The sequence below is a fragment of the Trifolium pratense genome, linkage group LG2, assembly GCF_020283565.1.
Source record: "Trifolium pratense cultivar HEN17-A07 linkage group LG2, ARS_RC_1.1, whole genome shotgun sequence".
In the NCBI taxonomy this organism is placed as follows: Eukaryota; Viridiplantae; Streptophyta; class Magnoliopsida; order Fabales; family Fabaceae; genus Trifolium; species Trifolium pratense.
The window spans coordinates 57,092,105-57,109,286 of NC_060060.1; the positions used below are offsets into that span (position 1 = coordinate 57,092,105).

Here is a 17,182-nt window from a genome sequence, read left to right on the forward strand (position 1 = left end):
CTTTGCAAGTTTGCAAAGGATAATGTATATTAATTACTTAATTAGGATGATGGTAATCATTGTACTTAATGCGGAAGTTAAAAATTTTTTTTTCGAAAAACCAACCATCTTCAATTCTTCGAATGCTCTGCAAAATTATAAGTAGATGTGTCGACTGACCTTGGCTGCTTTGCACACCCTTCACAACTTCCTCATCTGCTTGAACTCATGTGTGAACATTGTAATCCATGAACACAATTTGAGTATGGAATTAAATTGTAACATCATGCATTTCCTTTTCTATTGTTCACAAATCATATACAATGGGAAACTAGTTTACACAATTGGGAATCAAATTGCTTTTGATTTTACCCTAAATGTGGGCAATAGAATAGTAGAAATAAAACTTTTGCAAATGTGTACCATTTGAAAAAGTGCAGCAAGCTGGAGTACAGAAGAAACTTGGCTAGATGTTGAATGATATAGCAAGAAAGATAATAGAATTTACAGGAAGGATGCCAGGTAATGACTTGAAATGAGTTGTGCATCTCGCGAACCATACAAGTACAGCCAGAGGTTGCAAAAAACCAAAAAATTTTGAACTGCTTGCAAGTTGCAGCATATAAGTTCTCAAAGCTTCATAACTTTCTCCAGATATTTAAGATGCCATCTGCAAATGACTTCAGATTTCCCCACAAAGTTGATTTGTCTGGAGCAACTGCAACACTGCTCTCCCTCTTGTTAGAGCTATCACAAAAATTAGGAGAATGAAAGCAACTTCAATATCCTATATCAATATTACTAGAAGTATAGTATAGACATGACCAGAAATCATTTGATCTGTAAATTAATGCGCAACAGAGTTGTATCTTCTTTGCACAAAACCACAAACAACCATCCATTAATGCATTAATGAATGAAGTTTTTATGTTCCCGGTTTTGTTTAAGAAAATTGAGTGTTTGATAAAATTGTGGTATCTTACGATCCTTATTACTATCTTAAAATCTACGCTTTTTCTATACCCCAACGATCTTAAGTGGGATCCCGATTTTGACAACCATGTGCTATACTACATGTATCATCACTAAACCCGATTCATATTGTTCAAATGACATACACAAGTGCTGGTATATTTCAAGAGACAATGAAAATAACAATCATAATACTGTAATAGTCATATAATGAAGCTATAGGAATCTACATATATTAGAGGACTTACATTTTTGACTCATCCGAATTCAAAGACCCTTGAGGTTGCTCCATTTTCTGCTGAGGAATATCCACACCAGGAACATCTGATGCACCATCTTGCACTTTTCTTTCAAATCCTGCTTTCTCAAAACTTTTTATCTCAATTGTTGGATGATTTACTATATCTACAGATTTAGAATCATGGATCTGATCTTTGCTGCAACTACTTCCAGATTTTTCAATTATCGGAGCAGAAACCTGTTCTATTTCTTCTTTCAGCTGGTGTCTTGCAGGTGCAACATAATCAGAACGATAACTAGATACAGTTTCAACAGTTTTGACATCAGATGTGATGGAATGACTATCCTGTCAATAAAAAGGAAGCAAATTATAAGTATTACAAGAAAACCCAAATTATTTCATAAAACAATAAAAGAAAAATAAGCTAATAGCATTAAAAAAAAATGCCTCAATCCGTAACAATGAAAATTATTGAAACTCGGAGCTGTCATAGGAAGCCGAAAACTGCCAATAGGTGTAACTAAAAACATAGAAATGAATGCTCAGCAACTTTACTAGAGTAGACCAATAGGACTATTAGAATTTGAGAGGCCTATACTCAACCACAAAAGCTAGCTTGAGAGTTGAGGTTTGCACTACACTTATAAAGGCTATCTTTACCATATCTCTAACCAATGTGGTACTTCTAACACACCCCCTCACGTCCAGAATTGAACAAGCTGGAACGTGAAATCAACAACAATGGGTGGCCCAAATATGGGAGGTCTCCACAACAAACAACAAATGGATCTAGGATAGACTCTGATACCATATTAGAATTTATATTGGGCCTAACTCATCATCACAAAACCGGCTTGTAAGGTGAGGATTGCCTGTAGTATATAAACACTTATTCAGGCCATCTCACAACCGATGTGGGACTTCTTAACGCACCCCCTCACGCCCAGCACTATTGGGCTTGGTGCGTGGATATAAACGGCGGGCGGCCCGATTCCGGAAACCTGATAACAGGTGACCCAACAGATCGTGGAGAGGCTCTGATACCATCTTAGAATTGGGCCTAACTCATCCTTACAAAACCGGCTTGTAAAGTGAGGATTGCCTCTAGTATATAAACACTTAGTCATGCCATCTCTCAACTGATGTGGGACTCTTAACACACCCCCTCACGCCTAGCACTATTGGGCTTGGTGCGTGGATATAAACGGTGGGTGGCTCTGATACCATATTAGAATTTGAGAGGCCTATACTCAACCACAAAAGCTAGCTTGAGAGTTGAGGTTTGCACTACACTTATAAAGGCTATCTTTACCATATCTCTAGCCAATGTGGTACTTCTAACAAGGACCATTTACTATTTCTCAGCATCTGCTTGTTACAACCTATATTGATGTCAGGTTAAGCATGAAGACAATGTTATGAGGATATGCAGTGAATTTTCAGGGTGAGCATGAAGACAATATTATGAAATTCAATTTTGTTCTAAAGCTTTGCGATTTTAGACACCAAAAGCAGCAGTGTGCAAGTCTCTTCTTGTATCAGTAATGCATATGCATTTGAACAAAGCAGTGCAATTATTAAGTATGAAGTATAATTATTAACTTTTTCCTATTGGTCTTTGGAACTATCATCGTGACCCAAGACATCTACAGACTCTACACCGAAACAAGAATGTCCAGTGTTCAATATCCTTTAAACATAACAAACATACTCATCAGGTGCATTGCTTATGCATAACAACTGTAATATATCCATTACTAAAATTGGTGTTTGTTGTCAATGCTTACCGGTGTAGAGATGGTTTCAACTTCATTAGACAACCTTCCCTCTGACGAGGAAGTCTGTAGGCCTCTCTTTTCTTCAAGAAGCCCAGTGTTAATGGCCTGTTTGTCATCTAAAAGTACCGACTGAGAGTCATCTTGGATAGGCCTATCTTTGGCCGACTGAGATTTCATTTTGGACTTGTACTCTAGTTCCTGAATGATTTCCCGAACAACATAATAACTACCACCAACTTCTTTCTTGGTACCTTTTATTGTTGGGAATTTTCCAGCATTTTCAGATCTATACCTGCAGAGAGAAAGGAAATTAATTCTTTCTACAATAACAGCAGTCCACATAAATCGTTTATGTTAGAATAAAGAAAATATGTAGATATTCTATGAACTTTACATCTTCCTAGATTAGTTATTAATAGTCCTAGTCTCCCCAACTAACTGGGCTTCCTTAGTTATTAATAGTCCTAGTCTCCCCAACTAACTGGGCTTCCTTGTATTTATTGTATCTACATTATAAATACATAGAGTGTGTGATCTGGTTGAAACACACAGAATTCACATAATTTAATATGGTATCAGTAGTAGTGGTTCTTTCTAGGACCTAGGATGTTACAGTAAACATATTATCCTTCCAACTGTGCTATAATAACCAGTTGGCCTTGTTTCAGTGTGACCCACCACTGTCCATCACCACCTACCGCCGCGCAATTCTCCGGCGTCGACCACTGCAGGCCCCTCTCTGTCATATTACGAGGTTTTTTTTTTTTTTTTTTTTTTTCCATCTTTTTGGAATTTTTTCTGCCAATTTTCTTCTCTCACATCACATAGATCATCATGTCTGCATCTGGACCTGCTGCTGCTTCCTCTTCTAGTCTCAGTTTCACTACCCCTCCTCTGATTCCTTGCGAAAAATTGGTAGGTGCTGCCAATTATGCAGGTTGGGCTGCTGCCGTTGAACTTTGGTTTGAAGGACAAGGTCGTCAGGACCATTTGCTCAAACAGTACAAGAATGTCCCTACCAAGGATCAACCAAGTTGGAACTCAATTGATGCCTCCCTCTGTAGTGTCCTTTGGTACTCAATTGATGCAAAACTTCAAGCCCAGTTTCGTTCATTTAAGACATGCTACGATGTTTGGGCAAAGGCAAAGAAGACATATTCCAACGATGTCAATCGTTTATATAAAGTTGTCTCTAATCTTATTTCCATGAAGAAAGATGACATGGATATGCAAAGCTATGTGGGGAAACTTGATAGTCTGATTGCTGATTTTGATGCACTTATGCCTTTTACTGATAATGTCGACAAACATGCTGAACAACGTGGAAAATTCTTTATGGTGTTAGCACTTGCTGGTCTTCCACCAGAACTTGACTCAGTTCGCAATCAAATTTTATCTAGTGCTACTGTCCCGTCATACGACACTGTTTGCGAGCAGCTACTGCGTCTCTCAGCTCATACTCCAGCCGCTATTCCGGTGTCCACTTCTCTCAATGTGCCTGTTGACTCTACTGCACTTGTCTCAAATTACTATCAACGAGGTGGCAGAGGCGGAGGACGTGGAAATAATCGACATCGATCCCGCTGTACCTTTTGCAACCGTATTGGCCACATTGAAGCAGAGTGCCGAACAAAAGCTAATCAATTGCAGCCCAAAGTTGTGAATGTTGCTCAAATTGAAGCCTCTAACACCGGTGGTCAAGTCTCCCTTTCTACCGCAGAGTATAATGAGTATCTCAAACTGAAGGCACAAATGCAAACTACTGCACCGGTTGCCTCTGTTTCTCAGAATGGTAATCCCATTGCTTTTGTTTCACAATCTTCTTCACTTGGACCTTGGATCCTTGACTCAGGCGCCTCTGATCATATGTCCGGTAACAAATTGCTTTTCTCGCATTTGACTTATATAGACACACTTCCTAGTATTACTTTGGCTAATGGATCACAAACTAAATGTAAAGGCATTGGCCAAACTAATCCCATACCCACACTTTCTTTGGACTCTGTGCTCTATGTTCCCGATTGTCCATTTAACTTAATATCCATCAGTAAACTCACTCGCACCCTACCGTACTCTGTTACATTTGCTAATAGTTCTGTTCTTGTGCAGGATCGAAGTACTGGGACGACGATTGGAGTAGGGCATGAGTCTCATGGTTTATATTATCTCTCAACACCTACACTGCCAATTGCTTGTTCAGCCGTCGAGTCTTCACATATTGTTCACCAACGATTGGGTCATCCTAGCCTCCAGAAGTTGCATCTTATGGTTCCAAGTTTATCAAAAGTGTCTAACTTAGAGTGTGAGTCGTGTCAATTTGGGAAACATGCTAGGAGTTTCTTTCCCGACAGAATCAATAAAAGAGCTGCGTCTCCTTTTGCTTTAGTTCATTCTGATATTTGGGGTCCTAGTCGTGTTGCTTCATGTTTAGGCTATCAATATTTTGTTACCTTTATTGATGACTTTTCCAGATGCACTTGGATATTTTTAATGAAAAATCGTTCCGATGTCTTCTCTATATTTAAAACATTTTGCTCCGAAATAACTACACAATTTGGTACCCACATTAAAATCTTGCAAAGTGATAATGCTCGTGAATATTTGTCTACGTCTTTTCAATCCTTTTTGGCTTCACATGGTATCCTCCATCAGACATCATGTGCTCATACACCTCAACAAAATGGTGTCGCTGAGAGAAAGAACCGACACTTAGTTGAAACGGCTCGTACCATGCTCCTTCATAATAATGTTCCTCCTCGTTTTTGGGGAGATGCAATACTCACAGCCTGCTACTTAATCAACCGCATGCCCTCCTCTGTCCTCAAAAACCAGGTGCCACACTCCATCTTGTTCCCCCAACAACACCTTTACTCTCTGCCACTCCGCGTCTTCGGGTGTACATGCTTTGTTCACGACCTTACTCCTGGAAAAGATAAACTTGCTGCAAAATCCCTCAAGTGTCTTTTCCTCGGCTATTCTCGTCTTCAGAAAGGTTATCGATGCTATTCTCCAGATCTTCGGAGGTACATTGTCTCTGCTGATGTTAGCTTCTTTGAGACTCGCCCCTTCTTTCCTTCTACTCCTAAGGAGCCCAATGATTCTAGTCCAGAGATCCTTACTCTTCCCATTGCACCCACCCCTGTCTCTATCCCCACACCTGCCCCTATCCTTACACCTCCCCTTCGCGTCTATCAACGAAGGCCACGTGCACCACCCGCTTCTCAAGACTCATCCTCTACTCCGTCGGACTCTCATACTGCGCATCCGACACAGGAACTACCCATTGCTCTTCGTAAAGGTAACAGATCATCTCGGAATCCTAATCCTATTTATGCTTGCCATTTAGATTATCATCGATTATCTCCATCCTATTCTGCTTTTGTGGTTTCTTTGGATTCTGTGTCTATTCCAAAAACTACAGGTGAAGCTATGTCTGACCCTGGATGGCGACAAGCTATGGTTGATGAGATGGCTGCTTTGCACTCCAATGGTACTTGGGATTTGGTTCCCTTACCCAGTGGGAAAACTACAGTGGGTTGTCGATGGGTCTATACAGTTAAAGTTGGGCCAAATGGAAAGATTGACCGCTTAAAAGCTCGCCTCGTGGCCAAAGGATACACACAAATCTTCGGCCTTGACTATGGAGATACTTTCTCTCCCGTTGCCAAGATTGCATCTGTCCGCCTTTTTCTTGCCATAGCTGCTATGCATCAATGGCCACTCCATCAATTGGACATAAAAAATGCCTTCCTACATGGTGAATTACAAGAGGAGGTGTACATGGCACAACCACCGGGATTCACTGTTAGTGGTGCTTCTCACCTTGTTTGTCGGCTTCGTCGAGCACTTTATGGCTTGAAACAATCTCCCCGAGCTTGGTTTGGAAGGTTTAGTACTGTACTCCAAGAGTATGGCATGACTAGATGTGAAGCTGATTTCTCCGTCTTCTTCTTGCATTCTTCCCCAACTACTTGCCTCTACCTGCTTGTTTATGTCGATGATATCATCATCACTGGTAATGATGAGGCTGAAATCCAACGGTTGAAACAACATTTGTCTTTACACTTTCAGACTAAAGACTTGGGACCATTGAAATATTTTTTGGGGATTGAAGTTGCTCAGTCCAAAACTGGTGTGGCTATTACTCAGCGAAAATATGCTCTTGATATACTTGAGGAAACTGGATTGCTTGATTGTCGTCCTAGCGACACTCCCATGGATCCCAATGTTAAGCTACTACCAGGTCAGGGGGAGCCATTGAAAGACCCTGGTAGATATCGACGTCTAGTTGGGAAACTTAATTACCTCACAGTGACAAGACCGGACATTACTTTTGCTGTCAGTGTGGTTAGCCAGTTTCTAAATGCTCCATGTGATGACCATTGGAACGCTGTGATTCGCATTCTCAAGTATATAAAGAGTGCACCGGGTAAGGGATTACTTTATGAAAACAAGGGCAACACCCAAGTTGTGGGTTATTCTGATGCTGATTGGGCAGGTTCACCAGCAGACAGAAGATCTACTTCAGGGTATTGTGTCCTCATTGGAGGAAATTTGATCTCATGGCGGAGCAAGAAACAAAACATAGTTGCAAGGTCGAGTGCAGAAGCAGAATATCGTGCTATGGCTGCAGCAGCTTGTGAACTTACGTGGCTAAGACAATTACTCCAACAACTCAAACTAGGAGATGTAAAAACAATGAAATTAATTTGTGACAACCAAGCTGCACTACATATTGCCTCCAACCCGGTTTTTCATGAAAGAACTAAACATATAGAGATCGATTGTCACTTTGTACGAGATAAAGTTCTTTCAGGAGAAATTGTAACTGATTTTGTTGGTTCAAATGATCAATTAGCTGACATATTTACTAAGTCCCTTAGAGGACCTCGGGTTGAATCTATTTGTAACAAGCTTGGTGCATACGACATGTATGCTCAGCTTGAGGAGGAGTGTTAGAATAAAGAAAATATGTAGATATTCTATGAACTTTACATCTTCCTAGATTAGTTATTAATAGTCCTAGTCTCCCCAACTAACTGGGCTTCCTTAGTTATTAATAGTCCTAGTCTCCCCAACTAACTGGGCTTCCTTGTATTTATTGTATCTACATTATAAATACATAGAGTGTGTGATCTGGTTGAAACACACAGAATTCACATAATTTAATAGTTTACATGTTAACCAAAATCCAGAAATGATGAGAGCATTCAATACGTTGACATTTTTAAAAAATAAAATAAAATCATGGAGCGTTTAAGAATGTCAAAAAATTTCTCCACGTCTATTGGGAAATTAGTGAGATTCAACTTGTTGTCACAGAACAGGACAGCATAAAAATGAGAACCCAAGAAATAAAGGCAACAGCAAAATGTTAAAATAAGCACGGAGATTGGTTATTCCAGCATGAACTATTCTATTATTGATCATGGACAAAGGTTTAGATACAAGCAGGACATTTCATACAAAAGCATTTTGTTCAAGCATGGCCATAGCAGTTGTAGACCTTGGTTCAACTTTTTGAGGAGGCCGAATATGTGTATATGAATATTTCATTTAAATGTCTATATAGCATTGTAGCTTGGCAGCAAAATATTTCATGGAAACAAACAGAGATCACACTCCAAGAAGACACAATTGTTATTTTGAGCAAATTAATAATTATGAGTGTGTAAATGCAAATAAGTATCATACACCAGAACCTTCCATTTAGGGTCTGTTTAGTTTAACACAAATGAAAGGAGAGGGATTTTAAATATTTTTATACCTTGTAATATTTAATATTGCATTATATAAAATGGTATTTAAGTCAATAATTTAAACAAGTGTCATCTCCCTCAAGACCCCCCATTTTTCAAAGGGGGGGGGGCTAAAATTGACTCATAAGGGATTTTCCACTCTTCCCTTCCTGTTTCCTCCCCTCCAAAAATTTGAACAAAACAACTAAAGTTAAAAATAATCCCTCTAGTTATGTCACCTCCAATCAATCAGACACCTAAAAAATTGAGAACATGAATCAAAGTGAAACATGTCACATTTCTTAAAACTGAAAACATAGAATATTTTTGTTAAACCAAACAAACACTTAAGATGCCAAAACCATGTATTTTTCACCAGAAAATAAATAACCATGCATCTCTATTGCATCAAAAACACATTATGCCACAATAAATCATAAATCTCTGAAGCACGGACTCGGATGTGTCGGATGTCTGACACCAACAACTAACACATTATGATTACATTGTATTATGTCACTCAAATTATTATCGGTGTCAAGGTATCAGTGTCTGTGTTGGTGCTTCATAGAGCATAATACAAGAAACCTCATAAGACATTAAACAAAAGCATCAACTTCAACAGAAAAATAGAAAATACTTATTCACAAAAGACTCCACCATAGCTCTCCGTTCATGTTTGGGAACCTTCTGTCTACTTTTGCGACGGGTATCTGAAGTCTCTTGAGGAACACAAGCAGCACGTGACAATCCACGCCATTGCAACTTCGATGATCCAACAGAATCACATACCTCAGAGGACACTGTCAAACAACACAATAATAAATTATCGTTTTAGTTTTCATTTGAATTTCAACATTGATTTCAAAAGAGGAAAAAGGAAGAAAATTACAGTGATTGGGTTTGAGAGTGAAGTTGTGAATTTGGCTGAAGGAGGAGAGGAGAAGCTTCTTTCTCATATTGACGCATACGCTATTCTTCGACGTGATTTTCTGCAACACTAGCTTTCATGTATGGTTTGGTTCGATGATCTTAGTGAGAGAGAGAGAGAGAGAGAGAGAGAGAGAGGGGTTTAGGGTTTTGCAGCTTAGTTATGTTCAAATCTCAAAACGGCGGAGAAATGGTGATGATGTTTCGTCGTTTCATATTAAAGCGTACCGGTTTAATCTGATTCGGGTCAGTTCTGACATTAAGTGATTTCAGCTCCCTCCCGATCGTAGTTGCGAAATCGAACTGTGGTCCTCCTTACCAAGTTCAGCGCCAATCACCGATTCACCACTGAACCAACTAACGATTTATAAATTTTTATTTTGTTTTTATTAACGCTATGACTTGACCACTCGGCGCCACATTAGTCTAAACAAGAATTATTCTCACTATAAATTAAATTCGGTTTTTTTCTTCAAATAATTCATTTTAATTGAAGCTCATTAATTATTTGAGCACAATATTTTAGTTTTTTTTTTGACACGTCACAATATTTTAGTTTTTCCATCTGAAATTTAATAATGGAGAATGTTAACTTGTGTCCTTAAGGCACATGTTAAGGAAGCAAAAATAGAAATTATTAAATACTAATTTGTGCATTTTGACTTTTGAAGCATTAAATTTCTTATATCATTAAATGTTGAATTTCTATTTTGGTATATCTTAACATGTAGGGCACATGTTAACAAAATCCTTTAATAATTTAGTACGTGAGATTAATTGATTTGGTGGGGACAAACATTACGTAGGAAATAGAGTTGAAATTCTTACCATTCATTTATTCATCTTTATTGACACTCCACTTATTTATAGGGTAAATTGTTAAATTGGTATGTCTTTGTAACTCATTTTAAATAGGTATTTAAGACCATCTTTAATGGTGGTACTTATATTTTTAAGTACTAGTACCTAATAGGTACTCCTATTGGAGCAAAAATAAAATTGTACCTAATAGGTATTAGTTCTACAATAAGACATAGTACCTAAATAATTTTTGTGGGACCCATTTAAAATGATGTTGAGTTATTGGATAGATGTGCTACTTGTGAGACCAATTTAGAACTTTTGAAGATGTTTTGGGTTGGAGGGATTGAGTACTTATTATGTACTATTATTAAAAAAATTATAAATGAATAATGTGTACATGTGGGGACCACTTAAGTACTCAAAAATAAATAGCTCCATTGTGAATGCTCTAAGTCTTTCAATATATCAAATTAGTCTATATATCTGTGAAAATTCTTTTTTCTTATTATAAGAGATTATTTTAGTCCTATTTATAAGACAAAAATTGCAATTTTTAAATAATTTTATTGTTTAAAAGACTTTTTTTTACCCTCATTTAATGTTTTTGTTTTTAATGTTAGACCGGCTTTGGATTGAGAAATATTTTGAGGTAAAGTAACATTTTTAAGGAATTCAAATTCTTTTGTCTAAATTATTTTGTTTGGATGAATAATTTGAAAACTTTTTAAAATGAAAAAAGTTTATGAAGTATTTTGTCCAAATTTAATTTAAGGAATTTTAAATGCCACCCAAAAATCAGGATTTGAAATCTCTTCCAGCATATATTTCAAAATTTTCAAATTGACCCTGTAATTTTTTAAAATTGCAAATCGACCCCTTAAAAAAATTTAAATTAAAAAAATTGTTAATTGGTCCCTATTTTAAATAATTTTAATTTTGACTCAAAACTTTCAAATTTATAAAAGTGACCCAAAAATATTGATTGTAGAATTTTCTATTATTTTATAATAATCTCTTTACCAACTAGCTAAGATCATAGTGACCATAATTGTGTTACTCTATGTCATATACACCACAAAATTTGGGATATATTGGAAAATCGCCAATTTATTTAAATAATCTAGCATAGAATATTACACTTATTAGGAAGTAGAAATAAGTAAAAAAAATAAATAAAATAAGGTCGACAAGGTAAGCAAACATGAAAAGAAAGTGTCCAAATTATAGTCACCATTGACATTCCTTGATTCCCACGATGCCACTACAATTGACACAACACACATTTTTTTATTCATCAACAACAACTCAATTATCAAATAACAATCAAATAATTATATTTATAGAGTACAGACATAAACACAAATATCAGAACAATATAGACATATATATATATATATATATATCGATAATAATTTAAAAAAATGACATAAGTTAATATAATCATTTATATTAATATAATATATATAGAGTCAGGATCCGTTGACACCAACTAGTTTGACACCAAATGTTACACCTCTCAATAACGTTTTAACCGATATAAATTTTATAAAATCCACCGTTGGATTGAAAGTTTACATCATATAGATCATTTGTGTAAAATTTCAGACAAATCCAAAATCATTTGATATGCTATTGAGACACATAAAGATTAACGGCATTTAAAAAAATACAAAAACCGTTAATTTTGATGTATCTCAATAGCATATCAAATGATTTTGAATTTGTCTGAAATTTTACATAAATGATCTATATGATGTAAACTTTTAATCTAACGGTGGATTTTATAAAATTTATATCGGTTAAAACGTTATTGAGAGGTGTAACATTTGGTGTCAAACTAGTTGGTGTCAACGGATCCTGACTCTATTGTCAAATATTGGGATACATCTAATTCAAAGAGTATCAGGAATTTATATAATTATATCATGCAAATCATATATTCTTATATGAAAAGCTGTCATCTTGTACCACTAATTATAATAATAAAATAAATCACATAGAAATTAAACAAAATCTCCTTGTTCATACCATATGTGTCCAACTATGATAAGCATCTTGGTACAATTTTTCCTTGTCAACTTCGTCCAATTCAAAAAATAAATCATTAGATAAAAAAGTGGCCACTAATCTGATCACACTCTAATGGTGGACCTCATCCATGACCTGCTTTAACAAGTTTACAATAATATTAAATTTTCATAATACCAAAAAAAAATTGGATTAACCTGCTATACCAAGTTAATATCAAACATTATAGAAGTTCCATATTAGAAGCACTAGTGAAGAAAAAAAGGTATGATTATGACTCTATTCACATTACTTGTTTGGTTCCAAAACTCATGTCTTCTGAAATTCTATCTAACATCATGAGTTTGATCATTGACATAACATTTTTCTATATTATTTTGTTCTTTCTTTCATTGAGCATAGTCTTGTGTATTGAAATTGAAATCAATGATTTTCATCCACAAGAAAGAGATGGTTTGTTAGTCCTAAGAGATTCTTTAAATTCTTCTATAAATTTGCATGGAAATTGGACAGGACCACCTTGTATAAACAACCTTAGTAGATGGTTTGGTATCACTTGTTCAAATTGGCATGTTGTTCATATTACAATTCAAGGTGTTAATCTTAGTGGCTATTTACCTTCATCATTTCTTCAAAACATAACTTTCTTGAGACAAATTGATTTTAGAAATAATGAACTTTTTGGAACATTGCCAAATTTAACAGGTTTGGTTTTCTTGGAAGAAGTGAAGTTTTCAGTTAATCACTTTTCAGGTGAAATTCCTTTGGAATATGTTGAATTGCATAGTCTTAAAGTTTTGGAGTTACAAGAGAATTACTTAGATGGTGAAATTCCACCTTTTGATCAACCTTCATTGATAAGTTTCAATGTGTCATATAATCATTTGGTAGGGAAAATTCCTGAAACTTCTTTGCTTCAAAGGTTTCCAAAAAGTTCTTTTGATGATAATTCTGATCTTTGTGGATTTCCATTGGATAAGTCATGTTCTGTTGAACCTCCTGCACCACCTCCTTTTGCTATTCCACCTAGTCCTTCAATGGAGGAAAATAAGAAGAGACTTCAAGTTTGGATTATTGCTTTGATTGTTATTGTTGCGGCTGTTTTGTTTCTTTTTCTGGTGATTATTGCTTTCTTGTTTTGTAAAAGACAAGCTAAAGGAAATGAAAGAAGAAGAAATTATTCAACAAGTAAGATATTTTTTATGCATTCCATCATTATATTTATGTTGGATTGCCTTATTTGAACTTATCTATTGGCGTAAGTAGTAGTAGCACTTGTGAGACTATTTAGGAAAAGTTATGTAAGACATGTCCATAAAGTTGTTTTCAGCTTAATTTCATAAGCTCTTTAAGAAGGCTTATGAAAATAACTTATAGGATCCGTTTGATTTAGAAACGGTAAGCAGTGAATAGAACAATACAAGACATAATATTACAGGACAAACTTTTAAGGTATGTACTGGCACAAGTACTTGGGAGACTATTTAGGAGAAGTTATGGACACAACTTGTGACACGTACTTAAAGTTCTTTTCGACTAAATATTTCCATAAGCTCTCCAAGAAGGCTTACAAAAACAACTTATAGCCTGTTTGGATCGGCTTATTTGAGCTTATCTACTTCCATAAGCTCTTATGAAACTGTTTGCAAGAGCTTACCTACTAGCATAAGCACTTTTGCTATAAATGTTTAATTAAGCTGTTTATTCAAACAGTGCCTAATAATGTCCTACCTGTTTTTCATGAAAACTTATTATGAATGTGAAAATCATTAGTCATATATATAATGCAGGAAACATTTTTGTATTTTTCTTATAGGGTATGTTTTTGGAGCATGGGCAAAGAAAATGGTCTATAATGCAGGAAACAGTGAAGATTCTGAAAAATTAGGCCAATTAGAATTTTGCAACAAGAAATTTCAAGTTTTTGATATGGATGATTTATTAAGAGCATCAGCAGAAGTTCTAGGAAGAGGAGATTTTGGTGTTACATATAAAGCAACACTTGAAACAGGTAATATTGTTGCAGTAAAGAGACTTAGCTACATCAATGAATTGAACAAGAGAGAGTTTATTCAGCAAATGCAATTGCTAGGAGAAATAAAGCATGAAAATCTTGTTGAAATTATCTCCTTTTATCATTCAGAAGATCAAAAGCTTGTCATATATGAACTTGTCTCTGATGGCACTTTGTTTGAACTCCTACATGGTAAGTTTCATTACCTTCCTTAGATTCCAAGTCAATTTCCAAAGAAAAAACAAAATAATTAGGGTTTTTATATTTGTTATTTCTAGGTATTTCTTCGAATTTCGTCTACAAATTATAGCAATTGGTCAAATTAGTTCCTAGGTTTTATGAATTAACAATTTTGTCCTTGAAATTGTAACATGTCAATAAAAAATATACCTCGGTTAAGTTCAACTGTCACATATTCATTTAACATGTCATGTTCATCGCTGTCATGTCTCTCCAAGGATGTAATTGTCTATGATAATTTGTTAGATAAAATACTTGGAGTTCCTTTCCCAATTTTTTTTATTCTAACCAAAATCAAATAGAAAATCAGAATAATGGATATGGAGACATGAATTTTCATTCCTAGAGACGTGACATTGATGTGAGGTCCACATTAAGTGTCACATGTTCATTTAACGTGTCAATTGTTAAATCATGCTCACTAATGATTGAATTTACTAAAGGGGTACCTTTTATTGACGTGTTACAATCTCAAGGACAAAATTTCTAATATGTAAAAGTTAAGAATTAATTTAACTGATGATTACAATTTTAGAGACGAAATTGTCCGTTGACTCTATTTAAAAAGGAAAATCCCTAACCAAAGTCCAAATGTCATTTCATCCACCTCATTCAAAGTAAAAATTGAAAATGTTGTTAGATACTTTCTCCGGTTCTTTTTATAAGAAACAACTCTATTTTTAGATTCATTAAGTAATTGATGTATCTGATCTATAATATAAACCTAATACATCAGTTATTCAGTGAACTTAAAAGTCAATCATTTCTTATAAAAAAAGACCAGTTGTAATAGTAAATGACCCTAAAACTATTACACTAACATTCATTATGTATTGGTGCTAGAGGGTAGAGGAATTGGAAGAATACCTCTTGATTGGAGAACAAGACTTGCAATTATCAAAGACATAGCAAAAGGTCTTGATTTCCTTCATCAATATTTGTCTTCTCACAAAGTTCCTCATGCAAACCTCAAATCAACAAATGTTCTAATCCATCAAGATAATCAAGGTTACCATTCAAAGCTCATAGACTATGGTTTCTTACCTTTACTCTCATCATCAAAAGAAAATGAAGAAAAACTAGCAATAAGCAAGTCACCAGAATTTGTTAAAGGGAAAAAGTTGACACACAAAACTGATGTATATTGTTTTGGTATCATAATGTTAGAGATTATAACAGGCAAAATTCCTGGTCATATCCTAGGTGATGAAGTTGAAGAAATAACAACTAATGATCTTTCAGATTGGGTTAGAACTGTTGTGAATAATGATTGGTCTACTGATATATTGGATTTGGAAATATTAGCAGATAGAGAAGGACATGATGCAATGTTGAATCTAACTGAGATAGCTCTTGAGTGTACTGATATGATACCTGAGAATAGGCCTAAAATGAGTGTGGTGTTGAGGAAAATTGAAGAGATGGAGCAAATCATAAAAGAGAATGAATGAAAAAAATTTAAGTTACTATAGAATGATGTAATGTCTTGCATGAACTGCATATTCTAGGAATATTCACATATTTATTTGTAACACATTTTTTATTTATGAAAACGACACATTATCTAAAGTAGAAAAGGATTAACTATTGCAGAAGATGATCCTCTTCTGCTTTAGAGAAAAGGATATGTATGGAGAACATTATTTCAAAAGAGATAAAAATCTCTTTGATGTTGAGAGATTATTGTTTTCACTGTTTTTAAGCTTTTAGTCTTTTTAGTTTAAAAGAAGGGCTAACCTTGGCACAATCGTGAAGGTCACAGACTCACAGGTTCAAATCCTACTAGGTGGGAGCTTCGTGCATGTGGCCGCCCTTTACTTTTTTACTTTAGAAAAATTAGAATATACAATAGTAAGTAACTTAGGATTAGAAAATATTTAGTGTTCGAATGTACCAATGGAGACATTGATCGCGATTTTAAGTGTGTGAGTGCAAGTATACAGTCTTGTCGCGTAGTTTTAAAAGATTATCGAACCCAAAGGACCAATAGTCGACCTACCGTTATCTAATATTACTTTGTAAATCTAAGGCTATAGTTTAAATAAGGGTTTTTATAAAACTAATTTTTTTGGGATTTTTTTTTAATTAATAAAAAGGGTATTACTAGGATGTGATCTTAGTTTGCTTCAGAGGTTTCAGTACTTAATTCGTGCTAGGCAAACTGTTAAGTTTTCGAAACTATATTGATTTAAAAATACTAATCTCAGCTCTCGCAAATCTTGACTAGCATTATATAATATAAAGGTGATGCTTAACTCTCATTCTCACATCCACTAATAAAATATTTTTTGAAAATCAATAATTAACTCTAATCCCAAGTCTCGTTGCTTATTAGAGTTAATGTTCAGTTTTTACTATCTAGTAGAAATCTCATGCTCTCGCTCTATTGATTTTTACTTTAATTAATTCTCACTCTCGTGACAAATTATAATCGTTGAATTAAAAACTGCTTAAGAAA

General features: G+C 35.2%; 2 protein-coding genes across 3 annotated transcripts; one reads left to right on the forward strand and one right to left on the reverse strand.

Annotated features, from left to right (window-relative positions):
* Positions 1 to 250: 250 nt before the first annotated feature.
* Positions 251 to 9,844, reverse strand: LOC123908698. 2 transcript variants are annotated; one of them, XM_045959412.1, is made up of 5 exons: positions 9,601 to 9,844; positions 9,349 to 9,511; positions 2,980 to 3,262; positions 1,200 to 1,537; positions 251 to 726 (listed from the first exon to the last, which is right to left on the reverse strand). In XM_045959412.1, exons 1-5 carry the CDS (start codon positions 9,665 to 9,667, stop codon positions 618 to 620), a joined length of 960 nt encoding a protein of 319 aa, XP_045815368.1. In that variant the 5' UTR covers positions 9,668 to 9,844; the 3' UTR covers positions 251 to 617. The 2 variants fall into 2 exon arrangements, with proteins under 2 accessions (XP_045815368.1, XP_045815367.1); XM_045959411.1 differs by having other exon boundaries at positions 251 to 732; positions 9,601 to 9,830.
* Positions 9,845 to 12,741: 2,897 nt separating this feature from the next.
* LOC123903733 (probable inactive receptor kinase At2g26730) lies at positions 12,742 to 16,407 on the forward strand. The gene is made up of 3 exons (XM_045953311.1): positions 12,742 to 13,658; positions 14,287 to 14,676; positions 15,568 to 16,407. Exons 1-3 carry the CDS (start codon positions 12,782 to 12,784, stop codon positions 16,173 to 16,175), a joined length of 1,875 nt encoding a protein of 624 aa, XP_045809267.1. The 5' UTR covers positions 12,742 to 12,781; the 3' UTR covers positions 16,176 to 16,407.
* The last annotated feature ends 775 nt before the right edge of the window (positions 16,408 to 17,182 follow it).

Coding starts and splice junctions, on each gene's coding strand:
- LOC123903733 (XM_045953311.1), top strand. CDS start 12,782: ATGTCTTCTGAAATTCTATCTAACATCATGAGTTTGATCATTGACATA. Junction 13,659..14,286: donor AAGAAGAAATTATTCAACAA/GTAAGATATTTT, acceptor TTTTTCTTATAG/GGTATGTTTTTGGAGCATGG. Junction 14,677..15,567: donor TTTGTTTGAACTCCTACATG/GTAAGTTTCATT, acceptor TATTGGTGCTAG/AGGGTAGAGGAATTGGAAGA.
- LOC123908698 (XM_045959411.1), bottom strand. CDS start 9,667: ATGAGAAAGAAGCTTCTCCTCTCCTCCTTCAGCCAAATTCACAACTTC. Junction 3,263..9,348: donor GTGGAGTCTTTTGTGAATAA/GTATTTTCTATT, acceptor TTCTCTCTGCAG/GTATAGATCTGAAAATGCTG. Junction 1,538..2,979: donor TTGAAACCATCTCTACACCG/GTAAGCATTGAC, acceptor TTTTATTGACAG/GATAGTCATTCCATCACATC.